The sequence below is a fragment of the Manacus candei genome, unplaced genomic scaffold (assembly GCF_025592945.1).
Source record: "Manacus candei isolate 608988 ecotype Guabito, Panama unplaced genomic scaffold, ASM2559294v1 h1tg000033l, whole genome shotgun sequence".
In the NCBI taxonomy this organism is placed as follows: Eukaryota; Metazoa; Chordata; class Aves; order Passeriformes; family Pipridae; genus Manacus; species Manacus candei.
The window spans coordinates 7,591,269-7,609,717 of record NW_026138081.1 but is presented as its reverse complement, the minus strand read 5'-3'; the positions used below and the strand labels follow the sequence as shown (position 1 = coordinate 7,609,717).

General features: G+C 41.2%; 3 protein-coding genes across 3 annotated transcripts in view; 2 read left to right on the top strand and 1 right to left on the bottom strand.

Annotated features, from left to right (window-relative positions):
- Positions 1-1,214: 1,214 nt before the first annotated feature.
- LRRC57 (leucine rich repeat containing 57) lies at positions 1,215-7,818 on the bottom strand. The gene is made up of 6 exons (XM_051791862.1): positions 7,682-7,818; positions 6,809-6,985; positions 5,512-5,647; positions 4,532-4,800; positions 3,898-4,083; positions 1,215-3,308 (listed from the first exon to the last, which is right to left on the bottom strand). The coding sequence occupies exons 2-6, from the start codon at positions 6,890-6,892 to the stop codon at positions 3,267-3,269; spliced, it is 717 nt and encodes a 238-aa protein (XP_051647822.1). The 5' UTR covers positions 6,893-6,985; positions 7,682-7,818; the 3' UTR covers positions 1,215-3,266.
- Positions 7,812-12,683, top strand: HAUS2 (HAUS augmin like complex subunit 2). Its single transcript, XM_051791860.1, has 6 exons — positions 7,812-8,097; positions 8,316-8,408; positions 10,206-10,275; positions 11,094-11,226; positions 11,892-12,000; positions 12,138-12,683. The coding sequence occupies exons 1-6, from the start codon at positions 7,825-7,827 to the stop codon at positions 12,285-12,287; spliced, it is 828 nt and encodes a 275-aa protein (XP_051647820.1). The 5' UTR covers positions 7,812-7,824; the 3' UTR covers positions 12,288-12,683.
- A 2,711-nt stretch (positions 12,684-15,394) lies between these two features.
- The window catches only part of STARD9 (StAR related lipid transfer domain containing 9), a 100,680-nt gene continuing 97,625 nt past the window's right edge, over positions 15,395-18,449 (top strand). The window contains exon 1 of the mRNA XM_051791960.1: positions 15,395-15,474. Coding sequence (XP_051647920.1) covers positions 15,428-15,474 — 47 coding nt within the window. The 5' untranslated portion in view covers positions 15,395-15,427. The remainder of the gene's footprint in view (positions 15,475-18,449) is intronic.

Sequence of the window (18,449 nt, the reverse complement as noted above, 5' to 3'; positions counted from 1 at the left end):
CTTCAGTAATTCCAAGGCTATGAAACTGCAAGTGTAATTGTGCATGGAAATAAAATGATTTTATAACTTCAGTTGTAGAGTAGGGGTGATGAGAAGGGAAAACAAACTCCCACTATAAAACTACTAGTAGACGATACAGAGCACTGAAATGTATAGAACAGCATTCTACTATGTGACTTGGTCACAGTTATTCACTGCTGTGAGTTAAACATGTAAGGGTATCAGCCAGTTCTTTTTTCCTTGAAACAGTCGTCTTCTGTTCTGGAACAAGTTTTGTTAATCCAGAACTAACTCTGCTACAATCAGTATTTTCCATGGTGCTTTCTCCATTTTGCTGTACAAAAGCTCTGATAGTTGTCATAACTCCAAAGTAGCACAGGAGCCTAACAATGAGTAACTGAAAGGTTTCTAAGTGTATTAGTGATCACATAAAAGAAATGTTGACTTATTTTCTCAAATGCTTCCAAAAGCAGTAAGACTTTTTTATAGCATTGCTAACTCCATAATTTTCAACTGTTCCACCATCTCTTCTTACACCTCTTTGTTGAATAGAAAAAAAAGATAAATGTTAAATGAGAGAAGCAGCATCTCTGTGCACATATATTTCCTGTTAAAAAATAATAAAACCAAAATGCCACCACAGCAGAGTGGCACCACATTGCCAAGTGTATATATATTGATGATAGGCCACTCTAGAGTTGTCAGAGCTGGTGAATGCAAAGGGAAATTTGGTAACTGAAAGGCTTTGTTCTGTTCATATCTTGTGCACAGCAACTCTCTAGGAAAAACTAGTACTTCAAATGGGATTTAGGTATCAAGTGGAAGGAGGTAAACTTTAGAACAAGCCCACAGGCTTTATTTGCTACTGGCTTTGCATGTCATAATCTGTGGAATCTATTATTATGAAGCTCAATAGATTTCTGACTCTATAGGGCCTTGCATTATGTGTTCTTAAAGCACTTCCCTAGTTATGTCTTGCAAAACAAAGTAGCCTCAGAAATGTTGTCTGCCATCAGCTACTTCTTATGAAAAGCTAGTAGGTTGTTTTTTTCATAAAGTGGTGGAATTGGATTCTTAAAGAAAACTGGGTGGTGGTTTGAGCCACCACAAAAATCCAAAATCCAATTTCCAGGCTTCCCCCACCCCTTCCCACAATTTTATCTCAACACTGAAGAGAAACTTTCAGGCAAGAGGCTTATATAAGGGAAAAGGGGAAGTATATATACATTTATTTTACACAAATAAATATACTGTACAAGCTAAAAGCAACTATATATATAATATTACACAATTCTATCAGTCCCTTTAAGCTTCTCCCTTAATTCAGTCCAGGAAAAGCCCTTCAGGCTGATAGGTAACCAGTCTTTCTCTCATGGGAGTGTTCAGGGAACCTGATTCATTCCCCCACCAAGCTCCAGCTGTTTGCTGAAGTCTTTTCTTTCTCACGAAGTCCAAGAAGATAGCTCTGAGTCCTTTCTCCTTGGTTCTGTGCCATCTCTGCTGTGTGATTCTCTCATACCTCGGTTCTGTACTGTATCACAGTACACGTCCCAGAATGTTCATTCCTTCTCCAAGTTTTTGGCTGTCCTCTGTTTCAAATCACTGCAAGGACATCCTCGGGGCCTTTCTCTGGTCTGTCTCCAGTTTCGCCTCGGGTTATCTCCCTGGCACCGGGCTGCATTCCGCCCGTCCCCTTTGGCTCTGCTCCAATGCTGAGCGTCCCCTCTACAGTGAGAGGGAAAAGAAGAAGCCCTCTCTGCAGTCTAGCTGCAAAGGTGGGGGGAAGAGGGCTTGGCTCCTCTCTCCCGCTTACCTTTAGGTGCTGTGAGTCCCTTCCCTCATAACACACACTCACTCCAATGCTGCCTCCAACCCTGGCTTAGGCCAGAGTTGTGGGCCGCAGGGCCCCCCTTCCCCCTGGAGGGGAAAAAAGGGGGCCCTGCCACCTGTGGGCCTTTCTCACACCCACCCACCCACACAGCAGCAGACAGACAGACTGACTGCCAACAACTTCCGCCGGTTGTGTATATATGATTTTCACAGGAGCGAACAAAACGAGCAGTGATTGGCCCTCCAGGGGAGACTGCCCTGGCACCCAATCACCTCTAGGCCCCCTGGCTCCTGGGGGGGCAATTTTCAAACCATGACAAACTGGTTGCCTGTTAAATGATGGATCACATCCATCCTTTGAATAGCTACAAATAGGGAACTAGATACCTCTCTTAGTATCTTATAAAAGAACCACTTACTGCTAATCTTAATTTTGGCTGTTATGTTGAAGTGTAGCTGTTACCAACAACTGACAGACCCAAGTACCTAAGTGAGGGCTTTCAGTGACAGCTTAATACTACTTATTAAAGTGAAAACAGCAGGAGTTACACTGAATAAACTGATTTTTTGAAAATAATTTACTAAAATATACAAGTACATTTTCCTTTTCAGTATAAGTTACATAATTGTACACATTTTTACCTCTTTCTAGGTGCTTTTGGTAGTAAGGCAGCAGCAGTGAGCTGATGACTAAAACCTTCAGCATTGCTCTGTACACGAGTCAGTGCAAGGATATTGTATTTTCTAGCAATATACATTTTTAGTAAATACATTGAAGATGAACCTAGTTTTTATTCAATAAAGCTCAAGCAGAAGTGGGCTGTAGTGCAATTCTTGCTTATGGGAAAAGAAAGCCTATACAATAAAATATGAATGAAGGGTGCTCAAACCACAATTTGTTTACTGGAAGCTGTTAATAAAAACATTTAACCACAACTATTTGTGCTTCATAAAAAAAACTCATACAGGTTATAAATTAAAACCTTGCCTATAGAAGTTCTTCTCTGTAGAATAGTGCTTACTGCAAGACATACAATGCTTTGGTGGTAGAACTTCCATGTGCTATCATGGAAAAATGTTTCCAGAAGAAATAATCCTCTTACAAATCAACAGCCAGCTTCATGACAAAAGGGAACTGGCAACTTTGAAATGCTCATTCCCTTTCTCTCTGAAAGAACAAGCTGTGACAAAGGAGAACACGTACTGTGTTAAAAGCTATTGTGGCACAAAAATCAAAACTGGCCCCTGGGCAGGTTCATCAGTTCAATACCTATGTTCTCTAGTTCAAGTTTATTCAATGCAGCCTTCACAGGCTCTATCAGACTACTAGAGGAGGAGTTCTCTGATCATTTCCTTCATCAGTCTTGGTTTAAGTCAGTGAAGCAGGTACTTCTAGTCTCTCTTCTTATTAGTAACATACCGGGTCAGAATAATGATCATGCAAACTTCTTCTTTGTAGCTGTAAATCGTTCCATGTACTACAAAGAAAAAAAAAAAAATCTAAGATTCAGAAATTAATAGAGGATTCGTTACTGCTAAAAGCAGCTAAGCTTCTGCACTCAGACTCAAAAACATTCTGCATCTAAAGCATATTTTTATATCCCAGATGTAACCATTAGAGCTTTAATTTCAAATGAACAAAAAACTCCCCAAAAATTTATGCCATTTGCTGCAATTCAGACTAATGGTCAAGTCTCAAGTGTTAAAGATGAAATAATGTTAAATATGAAGCATCCATTATTTTTTGTCCCATCAAAGTGAAGACACACACCTGTCATCATTAGCTGCCCTTTAAGAGATGCTGATGAAAATCATTAATCCTGAATCCTATGAGAAAGTTAATATTTGAAGAACTCTTGATATTCTTTTTAGAGATAAGCTGTGAATCCAATACCAGTGACAATACCGATATACTATTCTGTGCTTTTATTCACCAGCATAAATGCTTAGTATTCTGAGGAGGTACCGGGTAAGGACTTCACTTGTTAAAAAAACACAAAACAAAAAAACCCCAACCGACCAAAAAAAAAAAAACAACCAAAAACAACCCCCCCACAACCCACAAACCTTGTCATAACCTTCCAGTTCTCTGAGTTTCTTGATTTCAAAGAGGTTGCCTTCTACTGCAAGCAGTGAGATCTGGGAATCACTAAGGATACTTTGAGGAAGCATGCTGAGTTCTAGACAGTTTTCTTCTAAACGCAAGACTTTGAGGCGTGGACAGTGGGATATCTGCACTGAGATCTGGGAAATCTTGTAGAAATAAACAGAAAAGAGAAATCAGATTAAAATGGTAGTGATCCATGATCATTAAAGTGACTTGTTTCAGACTTATCCAGAACAATTACCATGTTGTAAATATAAACTACATTAACTAGTTAGAATGCATAAGCAACAAACTATCAAAAATCCAAGTAATTTTTTTTTCTTCCATGATGACAGGCAACCTACACATATGTTTACCACATTCCTACTCAAGAACTGTTCAAATAATTTTCTGCCTGACTAAATTCCAGATTTGTCAATCAAATCAGGCACTTGGACGTACTGGTACGTAAATTCTAGTTATGATCCCTCATTTGTGTTGTGTCCAGATGTCTTTTAGCTATAAAGTTTTGATACTCTCATCTTATGTTCCGTGGATGTACTAAGTCCAAGATAAACCATGTTCTAAATCTAGGTAATATCTCAAGTACCAGACCTGATTCTGATTCAAATTGAGTTCAATAGCCTGCAATTCTCCCACACTGTCGGGCACATTTTGGATCTGGTTTTTCGAAAGATCTACCACATCCAAATGGCGAAGACCACAGAGTTGTGTAGGCACAGTCCGAAGCTGGTTTCCAGAAAGGCTCAGGGTTTTGAGAGCTGAAAGTTGTCCAAATGCAGCTGGTAACTGCCTCAAGTGATTGCCATTCAAGTGCAGTGTTTCCAGTTTTTTCAGTTTACACAACTCCTCAGGTAAAGCATCTAGAAATAAATGACAGAACAAACATATGACCTGAACTAAGAGCAGTAAACATGAATACCTCTTTAATTCAAGTAAGCTTCTGCATGGAGAGCAGTACTATATTAAGTAATTTCTCACAGACTTCCTCCCCATTTTCCATTCATCCCTTATTCTGCCTACACAGGTGTATAACCTTTAGCACTCCTGAATTGCACTACAGTCAGTTGCACTATGGAGTCAAAGGTTTGTAAATTATGTTTGTTTCAAAAAGGCAGATAATACCTAATTAATGCATTAAAACCTAGTTTCTTTACCTCATTCTAATTTTTCCATAAAGTTGGATGTTTGTCGAACAGAAGCAGTAACAACCTCTGAATGGCCAGCAACATTGTCTACATCATCATCATCTTCATTACCTGTTCTCTATGCAAGTACTAAACCATATGACACTGTTAAACCCTCAGATCAGACAAGTCACAGAACAAAAACCTTATGATTTTAAGTGCTCATGTGTCATTGTAAAACATAAGGCAACTAAGCTGGCAACTAATTTTGTAGAGTTTCTGGTTTTGGGATTTTTATGCTGTACACGAATTCCAAAAATTTCAATTTAAGTGACTAACCTCCCCGTTTACATCCTGTGAGAGTTAAATTTAATAAATTTAGCTTCTGATCAGAGAACTCAGGTTATTATTTTAAAAATCTGTGGAGATATTAATTAGCAGGCATACTCAGTTTGTTGTTGTTTAGAGCAAGGCTCTTCAAAAAGGAAAATTTTCCAATGAGAGGTGGCAAGAGTTCTATTTTGTTGTTCGACAAATCTATTGTCCTTAAGTTGCTTGTTAGCTTCTGCAGATCTTCAGGAAACTATGGGGGAGAAAAAAGATACAGCATTTAAATAGTTGATACAATTTTGAATGTTCAAGTTATACAGCTTAAAATTTTAACTGGAATTTGGATCGCTATTACATACTGTCATATGCATTGCAATGTCCAATCACCATGGTGTAACTGGCAAATTTGCTTAATGCATATTTTTAAAAATATTTTTTCATCTGGGGAAGTAAAAAAGCATATAAAGAAAACACTAATATCTACGAGGAGTAGTTTTTCATCCAAAGTATTAAAATTAAAAAGGGAGAAGGAAGCTTGTTTACATTTGAGTCCTCTTGTGTGCTTCTCTTAAACATGCCTGTCATTTAAAATATCCTACAGCCAGTTAACAATGACATATTTTAGCAGAGTAAGATTGGGAAATTTTTCACTTGCTTTCCTTTTTCAATAATTAGGTATAGCATTTTCCTTACTCTTATTTACACCCTGTATCACTTTGGTACTGAGCCCTGAAACTGAGCTAAAAAAAGAAAAACCTGACAATCACCATCAAGGAGTCCTGGTGAATAAGCAAGTGGGTTTGATTCTCCTTTGGTTTGACAGAGAAAAAGAGAGAAGGCAGCACAGTGGAAGAAGACACTTTAGAGAAGTCTTGGAAAATTACGGCAATATAGTTATTTTGGCTATCCTGTGACCTGCTGCTTGACTAATGGTTCCAGAACATGGTGTGTTTTTCTGCAGTTGAGTCTAAGTCAGGACAATTTCCAGTATAATAAACTCTCAGGATGCTTACAGCCCAATGAACAGACTATTGGTATGACTACAATTAAATACAGTCTAAGTATTTAAATGTAACAAATTGTGGAGTATCTTTCTAAGTAACAATATGCTTACAAAATGTATATTTTCCCCTTCAAGCTTATAGCCGTTTTTTAAAAAAAGTACATCATAACTAATACTTATTGAACATATATGCACTCTAGAACACAAGGTCATAAGCATACAATTGCCCTGACAGATAAATCCTCAGTCAGAAGACAATGCAGGCAAAAAGGAAAAAAGAAAATAAATCTTGAAATATTTTCCATCACCATTTGCGAGAAATACATGCGTTATGACAATGAGGTGGGAATTTCTCTCCGAAAGTGTCAGTCATGCACACAAACAGCCATGTTTCCCCTACTGTTACATTACCTCAGTAAGTCCCTTTCCAGTCAGCTGAAACACACCAGTTTTCTGTGCTGTCTCCAGGTGGGCTTTTAATGCACTGTTGCCCATCCTAGCAATTCTCTGTCAAGCACACGGCATTCGAGTGACAGTCTCAGCCAGTTTCTCTGTTACTCTGTGCTAGAGAACTGCAATCCAAAGTCTCTGTGATAAAGCAAATGTAAGAAGTCATTTTATGTGCACTCTCTCCAACACTACAGGCATTTCAACACACTGAAACATTTCACTGCTGCGTATTCATCTCCCTCATAACTAAAACCTACAACTCAAAAGATTTGCCTAGCTTAAGGTGCCTTCATTATAGCAGTTTTATTATGGAAACGATGTAACAAGCACAGTTAAAACTAAGTGGAAAAGCTGCACATTTCGCCTTTCAGCGCCCTGTAGCGTAAGGAGATTCTCCACGAAAACTGGCCGTGATTCCTGCGGCACCTACCAGCCCTGGCCTGCCGACAATACTACGGTTTTATTTGCGTTTTTGGAAACATTTATTCTATTTAATAGAGAACTGACTCCTCTGCCGTGGCCCTGTTTGCAGACACACGACATCCATCTTCGTTATCCCAGCAGGGTTTAATTCCAGGACGCCCGAGTCACAGGCCGGAGGATTAGTGCCGGGTTCGCAATGGGAAATAAAGCCTGGGACACCTCTTAAGCAGCCGGCACGGGGAGCACGACAGGAGAGAAGCGCTTCCGGCGCCACGGCAGCAGCCCCCGCCCCAACCCCTTCGCGGCTGCTCGGGCCCCGACCCCAGCCCCGTCGAGGGCAGCCGGGGTCAGCCGGCGGCAGCCGAGTCAGGCCAGGCCCGGTTCGGCCCGGCCCGGCCCGACCCAACCCACCTGTCCGGGCTCCGCACGCAGACGTCCCGCAGCGGCGGAGCCCCCGCACGGCCCCTCGCTCCGCCCTTCCAGAACCTCCGCTCCAGCGGCGCCCACCGGCTGCCCGGAACCGGACGCGCGTCCCATTTCCTGCCACGCCCAGCATGGCGGCCGGCGGGCTCTCCGTGTCGGAGGCGTCCCACCGGGAGACTGGAAAGCCCGGCGGGCTAGAGAGGCGCTGCCGCGCACTCGCAGCCGTGGAGTCCGCCAGGCCCTGCCCCCGCAGGGTGGACGAGCCCAAGCTGGAGCTGAGCTCGGGGCTGGACGTGAGCAGCCATGAGGAGCGAGGCGGCTCCCGCCCGCTCTGGAAGCCCGGGCAGCTCTCGGCGGCGGCCGCGCTGCTGGAGCGGTGCCTGGCGGCGGGCGCCGTGACTCAGGTATCACCCGGGGCCGGGGGGCTGCGCAAGCTGTCGGCAGCAGGGAAAAGCGCCGCGAAATAATGCTTGTGTCCTGTGGGTTGTTCGGGCGAAACGTACTGTATCGCATAGCGCAGGAGAGCATCAATAACTTTAAACCATTAAAAGCCATTATTGAGAATGTGCCTGATACGTTCTTGCTGCCGACTGTTTGTTTTCCCACTGTTTTCTTTTTACAGGAGACATTGGATTTAACTCGCAGAGAAACGCCATGCTTTGTGAAATTCTCAGAGATGGAAAGAATGGCAAACATGCAAGCTGAAATCAATGAGGTACAACCTTTACTGTTGTCAGTGTACACTCAACACTTCAGTACTTGGAGGTAGTACAGAGCTCCCAATGAAGTGTCAGGCTGCCATGTGCCATGTTTCATGTTTTGAGGGTTTTTTAACAGTTCAGCTCTTTAACAGTTGGCGCTTTTTTCTTCAGTGGACTGAGTTGTCAGAATGGTAAGAACAAAACTGTGAAACGAAAGTTTTTACTGTAAGTAGAAAGACTCAGAAAGCTGCACCTTTAACTGAAGTGTGACCTGAAGTGTTCTGAAGAAACTGAAAAGTAAATAAAAATTTGTAGCTGACTTCAATTCACAGAAATGTATTTCTTTATAGGCAACTAGACCATTTTGTTGGTTACCAAGACGTAACCTCAGTCATTTCCTACTGCCTGAATTGGCCGTTGGCTTGTATTTTATAATGTTGTTTTAGAGACTATATAGATGATGAAACTTACTTTGTAAGAGAGACATGGATTTGAAGAGTGATTAAGGAATTGGCTGGATGAAAACAGCCAGCAAGTTGTGGTCAATGGCTCTATGTGCAGGTGAAGGCTGGTGACAAGTAGTGTCCCTCAAGGCTCTGTCTTGGGACTGGTGCTTTTTAATATCTTTATCAATGGCATAGACAGTGAGATCAAATGCACCTTCAGCAAGTTTGCAGGTGACACAAAGCTGAGCAGTGCAGTTGCCACAACAGAAGGACAGGATATTATCCAGAGGGGCCGGGACAGGCTTGAGAAGTGGGCCCATGGGAAGTCATCAAATTCACCAGGTCCAAGTGTAAGCTTCTGCACCTGGGTTGGGGCAGTCTCAGACCTGAGTACAGACTGGGAGATGAGCTTATCACGAGCAGCCCTGCGGTGAAGGACTTAGGGGTTCTCATGGATGAAGAGCTGGACGTGAGCCAACAGTGTGGGCTCACAGCCCAGAAAGGCAACCTCATCCTGGGCTGCATCAAAAGCACCCAGGAGATTGAGGGAGATGATTCTCCTTTTCTACTCTGTCCTTGTGTCCTTGTTTCCTTTTCTACTATGTCTCTGCATATAGGTCTGGGGTTATCAGCGTAAGAAAGACAGTCCAGGAAAGGGCCATGAAGATGATCAGAGGGCTGGAGCACCTCTCCTGTGAAGACAGGCTGAGAGAGCTGGAGTTGTTTAGCAGCCTTCCAGTACTTAAAGGGGGCTTAAAAAAGAGGGAGAGTGATTTTTTTACATGAGTAGATAGTGCTAGGACAAGGCAGAATGGCTTTAAACTAAGAGGAGAGATTTAGATTTAAATACTAGGAAGAAATTCTTTACTGCGAGGATAGTGAGGCATTGGAACATGTTGCCAAGAGAAGTTCTGAATGCCCCATCCCTGGAAGTGTTTAAGGCCAGGTTGGATGGGGCTCTGAACAACTTGGTCTAGTGGGTGCTTGCCCTTGGCAGGCATTTGGAACTAGATGGTCTTCAAGGTGCCTTCCAACCCAAACTATTCTATGAGTCTATCATAAGTTTCTGTGTTTTAGGAATGAATTACAGGATCTGTCTTTTCCAGCACAAATTACCAATAAGTTGCAAAATTATTTAAGTTGGCTTTTTTAAACAGTCGTTTCCTATTGACCAACTACTACCACCCAGTAGTAGAAACACTTCAGGGGGCATAGGAACATGCTCTCACACAAATGCTCACTCTCTTTCACATGTATGCTCTCATTTTTTCCTCTTTCTACTTCCTCCTCCACCCCAAGAGAGTCAACAATATCTGGATAAGTATGTTTAAAATGAATTTTCATTTGATCTTATTATTGTTGTAGATAAAACTGAAAACTGAAATGATGCAGTTGGAGAATGAGACAGCAGACATTACTCACGTTTTTTACTTAGGTAAGTGCAGTTATGCCAGAGAAAAACTAAGAGTCTTAAATTACTTAATCAGCAGATTAATATTTCATCTGAGTATATCACATTTCTAGAAGTTACTGTAGCAGTCATCTCTGGATAGCTTGTTAGAGGTGGTACAGGTTTTATTAGCACCTAAAGAATGTTTCCATACTATTTGAACTTGCACTTTCTGCTGTCTCAGTAGAAGCTTTGTGTGCAACTCATTCTCCAAAAAAGTGTGAGGGGGTGCTCAGCTCCCCAGTGTCAGTGGAGCGTGAGTTCTGAGATCATCAGTAACGCTTGGCCTGCATGTGCTGCTGTACTTTTTCAGAAACTCAGTGTATTTCTGTTGCATCTGTATGCCCCTAAAATTACTTGCATTTGCAGTTTAGCACTTTGGGAGCATTTGTATTCATTTCTTTATTATTTCACACTTTTCACACTATGATTTTATGGATACTTAAAAACATTCTAGCTTTCTACTATTGTGCTAGGCTAATGAAATCTATTGTATTACTTCAGTGCTATGGTATAGTTCAAGAAATTGACTTCATCTCAAATAGAATTTATTTAAAACTGTAGATAATGTAAAATAATTAACATATCTGTATCTCTTTAAAGTAGGTATTGTGACTTTGAGGTGCATGCTGATACTAAATCACACACACTCCAACAAACACCATTCTGACTAATGTCTCTCTTGCGTGTAAATTGTCCAGTGCAATAGATCAGTGTTTTTTCTCTCTCTGTCTTTCTCCAGAAGAAATGTTGCTCTTGTTTTAGCAGGACAGTAGGTTCAACTTTGCAATTTTATTTTATAGGGAAAAAGTATGAGATTTTGCAAGATATGAACAGTCACTTGGAAGCTGTACTGAAAGAGAAGAGAGCTCTCAGAAAGAGGTTGATAAAACCCAGATATCAAGAGAGCCTGCCTATTGAAGCTACTTTCCACAAGTAGGCACACAGAAAATAATCGTTCTTTGTTTGCATGAGTCCAAATTAATTTGAACTAGTAGGCAGTAAAAATCACATGCTTTCATTCATCTTTCCATTGCTAAGAATAGAAGTAAAAAATGGTAGCAGAACCTCAGCTAAAAGCTAGTAGTTTAGTCATTGATAAATTCACAGGAAGGTAGTGATACATATTTTTCTGAATATTTGCTTAGGTTATTGGTGTTGTCTTCAGAAGACTACAGAACAACTTGCAATGTATTGTTTTAAACAAATGTGCTAAATGCTTGATTCATTAAACTTCTCCAGAGCAGGAATTGTTACTTTAGTGTTGAGTATCTTCCTTCCCCTGTCACTTGCTCAGAATAAGTGTGAATGATTGCCAGACACGCATAGTGCATGTTTTAAAAATATAGTCCTTCTTCTTATGGTCTAAAAATCTAACCAGTTACTGAAGAAGTTGATTTTACTTCTGTAATTCCTGCCTTACTTGTTGCTGAGAGTCATAAAATAAGTGTAATTGCAGAAAAATTAATTAGATGTTGGGAACATGCATAAAACTGGAGAAGAGGACTAAGAAAATCAGGGCAAAGAAATAAGAACTTGTGAGTATTAAATTCTCATTGTTTAGCACAACTTTTGAGTAGAGGGCTCATTCTTGGTTACAGGTGCATAGTAGAGTTGTTGACTGATGCTGTGACTTTTACTGAGAAGCTTGAAAGCCATTTGCAGTCTCTAAGAAGCATCCCTCAGGTGCCAAATATGATGAAGAATATGGTGAGTAGCAAAAGAACTGAGCCTGCTGTCTTGTCCAGCATTAAGAATGGAATGCTGTTTAATTGTTTAGGTTATTTTTATGTCCTGCTAGATTGACGGGATATACAGAGATTAAATCCAACCTTTTTCTGCTTTAGGACACCGCTTTGACAAAAACAGAGGTGTTCGTGATGGAATTGGAGGAGCTGACAGAGCAAATACTGAAATGGAGAGAACTGCAAAAAGAAGTGTATTCTGACAGCCTACGCAATCGTGCTGAGTTGGACTTTGGCTTATATTTAACCTAACAAATCATTTTCCTCAAATAGGATTTCCTCCTTCAAAAAACTACCTTCTTATGGTCTTCTGTGAAAACTGCGACACAGTTGTGTTGTAATCCAGTAGAGACTTTGCAGGTAGTTGTATTTCTGTTATTAAGTAACAGTTCTCCAACTATTTACTGGAAAAAAGGATAGTGAGCAGTAGCTCACAGGAAGACAGGCTATTGAGAAGCCTGTTAAGGAATTACTTTTTGGAGTAGCTGGATAGGATTCCCTTGGAGGCTGTATCTTCAATGGAAATTTGTTTTGATAATTTCTTATGCATTTGCTCTAGTGTCTTTATTAATTTTTTTAAGAATCTTGATAAAATATTGTATTTTTTATGCCACTTTAAACTTTAATAAAAGCACTAGATTTCAAGAACTCAGTTTTTTCCTTTTTATTTTGTTGCAAAATCCCGTAAATTAAAATTATAGACGAAAGCTTATGCTTCCACAGGAGTTCCAACCATGAAATTAAATTAGTTTCAAGTTACAGTTTATTTTTACTGTTATGTGGTTTTGTGGGAAAGCGGGGAATGGACTTGATGATATAAGACAGATCGACCAATTTGCAAACCATACTTCAATGGTAGTGATAAATATATTCTTCAGATCCTCTTCTTCTGTTGCCTGTTCTGATGTCAGTGTCCCCGTTAGAATAAAACTTTTATTCCATGGCTAAGACCAACAGTTTATCAAAAGCATTGATTGTTCCAGTTTGTAACCTGACTTCTAGATCAGGAAAAGACTGGTTGGTAAAATGTTACTGGCAGGACATATATATATATATATATATATACACATATCTATAAAGCAGGATAGTTGGTTGTCTGTGGAGGATCTCCAGTTTTGTATTCGGGATACAGAGCAGACTGGAAGTGGTGTGGATGTATTCCATTGTACTGTTGTGTCATTTATCTGAATTCTTCATACGTCCAGTCTGTTGATCTCTGTTGCTGAAATAGGAGCCCTTTGCTTTTCGAAAGTAACCACTAGGTGGCTCAGTACCACAAATTTCACAAGTTTATCTGATTATTGCGTTTAAGAAAGAAATCTTTGGCTCTTTGTTGAACACACTCTATTATGACTTACTTGCAACTGGTCTATTTAATATTTGATATTTTCTGAGAATCCCATTTTGATCTTTTGGACTACATCATTCTGCTGGGTGTGATGGCAAGGCATCCAACGTAACAATTCTCTAGCATACTATGTAAGTATAACTGACATTCCTTTCTGCTGCTGTTGAGAAAGTTAAGAGGATAGAAACAATTTTGATTGGGTCAAGCAGAATGTCACTAGATAGAATCTGAGAATATAAACTGGTGTTTGAGTCTCCACAGACTTTAGTGGGGTCTTTGTGTGAACACTTACTATACATCATTGCAGAATTTGAGTACAAAGTCCCATGTCAGTGTTCTTTCAGATGTGGAAACAAAAGTCTTCCACACAATTGCAGAGGAGCTGACATTTTTACTGAAAATGCTTTGCATATTCTGTGAAGTGGGAAGAAGCAGAATCCAGATTTGTGGACTTCTTCAGGATGGGAGGTGGTCATAGGTTGGACTCGATGATCTCAGAGGTCTTTTCTGTGTTTGTGTAAATCAGTGTCCTCTACCTCTATCACAGGCTTAGCCTCTCTCATTTTCTTACAGTGATGATTTGGGTCAGGCAAATTAAAGCTGTTGTAATTTAATAATTTTAGAGTACAGTGAAAACATTTTTAGTTAGTTTGTTCATTATAATTCCTTGAAATACATGTTTTTGCCATATCCCAAAGAGTTAAGCATATTTTCTTTTTTTACTATGTCTGTTACTGAAGAGTTGATTGTGGAGTTGGTAGAGTTTAGCTAATTGCCATTTGCCATTGATGTATCAATTAATTCTTCAGTATGATTTAAAGAGATGAATCTATTGAAGTATACAGTGATTCACAGCTTGTAGATATTCATTTTAGCATCTCTGGGGTGAGTCATGAATGAAGTGTCAGGTCCAAAGGATCCCATACTGACTCTGGAAGGTTTCTGAATTGTGGTACCTTTTTCATTTAGATTAAGCATTTCTGGAGCTTAAGGCAAATTGTATCATGAAAAGAACTATACTTAAAGTCCAAAAAAAAATAGTTCAGTTGAAAGGCAATTCAAACAAAAGTTGTTTAAATGTAAAAACAGTAGAGGACTGTAAAACACTCCTATATGATATTCAGATACAGCTCAGTTTATCATAATTTGAAATGCAAAACCAGAAAAAATGCATTTAAAACTGAGTAACAGAACTGGCAAATGGAACTGTCAAAACTAAACAGGAATTGTCTATCACCCTGGCATCTTCTTTATGCCAACACTACTTGCTCTTGCATCTTCACAATAAGATCAGTAGCTGATAGGGACAATATTCTAACAAGAATGTTTTAAAAATCTTTCCGTGGTTCTTATATTAGTCTAAACACAAACCTTTATCAATGCAACAGTTTGACATTGATTTCAATTATAGTTCTTTGGAAGTTTGAAAATTTTCTTTTAGACCATAAGTACGACCCACATGAATACTGGAGGTTCTCAAAGGAGAAGCAAAAGAAATCTAAAGCACTTGAGACCTTTCCTTTCGTGCTTATATAGAAGGGATACATGTCTTGCCTAAATTCCTGTCGAATTAATGTGGAGTGCTTACAGTGCTGGTCCCTAGTGAGCCGCCTTCATGGCGGTACCCGTCTAATCGGACTGTCGGTATTGAACTCTGAGAGGTAAAGGCCGCGTTGTTTTGCTGCTGCAAATGAGAATTTGGGGGGGAGCGCAGTGGTATCCCCGGGGATATAAAGTGTGAAATCAACGTCTCTTACTCTGGGGGTCCCGCTCTCCCGGGCAGACCTGTTTCAGGCAAAAAACGGGGTTCGGGTGCTGGAGAGGCTGCCGTGCGGCTACTCCGGGCAAACTTTTCCCGAAACGCCCCCTCTCCACTCGCGGAAGTTTCCCTTCCACCCGCTCCGCGGGGGCTGCCTGGGCCGGGCTCTCCCCTCCGGGGCGGGACGGGCGGCTCCACTCCTCCCCGCTCCTCCCCATCCCGGGCGGAGGGCGGGATGAGGGGCCGGGGCGCGGGTGGCCGCGACTGCGGGGCGTGAGCGGAGCCATGGCCAACGTCAAGGTGGCCGTGCGGGTCCGGCCTCTGAGCAAAAGGTGCGGCGGGGCGCAGCCGGGGGCGCGGGGAGGTCGTGGCCGCCGCGGCGGAGGGGAAGTACCGGGGCGGCTGCGAGGGGCGGCCGATGCTGCCGGTCCCGTCAGCCGGGACGGGATCGCCGCCGTGAGGCGGCTTAGCTGGGGCTGAGGGAGGGACCGCAGGCGCTGGGGAGCTTGGCGGTACGGCAGGAGGACTGGCAGGACGTCTCTCGCCGACTCGCTAAATAGCTTGGGAAGTTTTCTTGGAAAAGTCACCCAGTGGAGCTGTTAGGGTGACTTCCCACTTCCTGAGCTCCCCAAAATAGGATAATTGTCATCCAGTGTCAGGGAATCTTCCCCTCCTGTTGTTGCTGTTTTTTCCAGCGGGAGGCAGAGCCGGATATTCCCATTGTCGCTCAGCTCCGCTCCCTCCCCGGCTTGCTTGGCTCCAATAGAAATCCCAAAAGCTGCATGATACGGCTTGAAGGCAACTCCCACAAACAACAAGATGCCGTAGCATCTGTTGTTGTTTGTATATAACACATACTTAAAATTGTGCAGACTTTGAAAATTTGGGGAGGAAAAGAAAGAGAAAAAGCAAGCAACCCAAATTTCAGTGGCTGGTGATTTACTCCTGTTAGAGAAATGCTATAGCACTCCAGATAGGAATGGTTCGAGAAGTGGTACAAGCTCAGTAGTTTAGAGAGGAGATTAGGATCAGAAAGGTGGGCAGCCTCCTGCACATGGCAGAAACTAATCTGATGCTGAAACAGAAATGCTTGTATGAAGATGAGAGCAGAAACTCAGGGAGTAGTACAGGGAGAGACTGTTAAGTAATTCCATTCACTCAACTTGTGATGGTGTGACAAATGGGATATGGAGGGAGGCAGAGATGAGTCTTGTGGTATTTGACCCCAAAGGCAATAGGCCATTTGTTCCTTCTACTGTGCTTCCACAACTGAGATCAGCAAAAGCATTTCAAGATGGATTTTAATATTTTATAAATGGAAAGGGCAAGTGACTGGATATTGTCTGTGAAAGGTCTGACATGACAACTTGCTTTTTAGCCTTGAACAAAATTTTCCAAATGTAATGACTTTGAGGCAAATACCAAATATGTGAAGGCTTAAAGTAACCTTGATAGACATGGAAAGGACTAAAGTTCTCAGTGGGGTTAAAGGCCTGCTCTTTTCCAGCTTCTTATACTGCTTCCATACTGTCATCACACAGACCTCTCACCATCACTGTACACACACTCTGTGATTGACTCTGACAGGTACCCATGTTGCCACAGCTCCTAGAATCTCTTAGAGGTTTTAAGAAGGAAGACTCCCTGCAGAAAAGAATTCAGTTCAACTAGACTGAAGTACTGTAATCTGTACAATCTCAATTCTAGCCAAAAATATTAAACTTGGCTTTTTAAGAGTGCCAAAAATTAAAATGGTGCAGGCAAAGGCTAGAACTCAAGGTTGGTTGTTTCTAGACTATCATGCAAACTTCCTCATTGCTTCTTTTCATTTAATTTACAACGGCACATGAACGTTCATTTTGCATCTTAAAATGTACTGAATATTCAGATATTAAAAGATGTTAATGCAGGAGTTCTCAAAATCCTGCTTTCTGTTTAAAGTTTGTATCTTTTATAAACTGTGTTAATTACATCTGCAACTTGTTATTTAGCATAAGGCAAAGAGTGGTTGTTTTGTTCTGTGTCTATATGACACCCATCACAATGCGTTCTTTGACAGAGGGGTCCTATGCACAAATAATCCCTAATAGTTATAAAGCCAGTACAGTTACAGAAAATGAAGGTTTTCCTTTGCCTAAACTTTAAATAGCTTTGCAGCCACTGTTCTTCATAATGCTATCAGTCATTCTGTAACAGACTAAATGATTTTTTTATCATCAAAATGTAGTTCTTGGGAGTACATTCACTCAAATATTTTCACTGGAGTAACATTGCTTTAAAAGTCTTTATTACATATTTACTATTCTACATACTAAAAAAGATTTGTTACTTTGTGGTTACATGGATACTTGTTCTGTTTAAATACATTTCCCCCTCAGAATGAAATATGGAAGCCTGAATGGGTGCTATAAATTGACTATAGTGATACATAATAATCAGGTATTAAATAGGATCTGGAAACTGATGAATCCGTTAATGGTTTATTTCCAGACATCTTAATGCTTGGTCTATTGGATGTGAGACTTTTGTAAGGAAAGTGTAATGTTATTTTTGGCAGTCAGTCAGAAGCTGTTGATGGAAACACTTTCAGTGCTAGCATGTAACTATGTGAACTAGGAATGTTGTTGCCTTTTCTTTCTTGACTTCTTTGTGGAGTATGCCAACACCGCAGTCTGTAGTGGGGTGCTGTGATAGCAGACCTCACCCTCAAGACCTGGTAATAGTGTGACTGGCTGAGAAAGTATTCCAATCTGTGTCTACAGCTCTCCTTGTTCCTGGGTAGCTCTCTTAACGCTGTGTTGGGTATTTGTATGCTACAGAAATACCTGCAGTGTTGGACATGTCCTCTTACTATTTATGGCCAGCAGAAACCAATACTAGTTTTTATGTGCTGCTAATTTCAAACGTTTGTCCCTTTGTTGTGGTAACTCATCACAATTCTAGTACTTCCTTGTGACTGCTGATTGCTATTATAGTGTGTCTCAGCCCTGTGTTATGTGAGAGGAGGGTGGGAGGGCTGTTTGTGCATGGGAGGCCCTCTGGCAGGGGAACGATCCCTGTGTCTAGGGCAGCATCGTGTTGGGACCAGGATGGAGCACAGCTACCTCATGCCTTTCCCTCCATGATCCACATCTGTTCTCCATCCAACTGGTCTCAATTCCTTTGTTTGTACCCAGGATTCAGTCCCTTATCACAGTGTAGTTTGAGAGCTGCTATATAAACAGTCTTAGAGATAGGAAGGAAGAATTTTTTAAGAGTACCATGTACCACAATGAAGAGCCTCATACATTTCTATAGGATTCTCTTT

What these genes read in the sequence shown, in the direction of transcription:
- LRRC57 (XM_051791862.1), bottom strand. Translation starts at nt 6,892, where the DNA reads ATGGGCAACAGTGCATTAAAAGCCCACCTGGAGACAGCACAGAAAACT. An exon ending in CTGGAAAGGGACTTACTGAG is followed by an intron (nt 5,648 to 6,808) that starts GTAATGTAACAG and finishes TCTCCCCCATAG; the next exon opens with TTTCCTGAAGATCTGCAGAA. An exon ending in TCTAAACAACAACAAACTGA is followed by an intron (nt 4,801 to 5,511) that starts GTATGCCTGCTA and finishes ATTTATTTCTAG; the next exon opens with ATGCTTTACCTGAGGAGTTG.
- HAUS2 (XM_051791860.1), top strand. Translation starts at nt 7,825, where the DNA reads ATGGCGGCCGGCGGGCTCTCCGTGTCGGAGGCGTCCCACCGGGAGACT. An exon ending in CGGCGGGCGCCGTGACTCAG is followed by an intron (nt 8,098 to 8,315) that starts GTATCACCCGGG and finishes TTCTTTTTACAG; the next exon opens with GAGACATTGGATTTAACTCG. An exon ending in ATTGAAGCTACTTTCCACAA is followed by an intron (nt 11,227 to 11,891) that starts GTAGGCACACAG and finishes TCTTGGTTACAG; the next exon opens with GTGCATAGTAGAGTTGTTGA.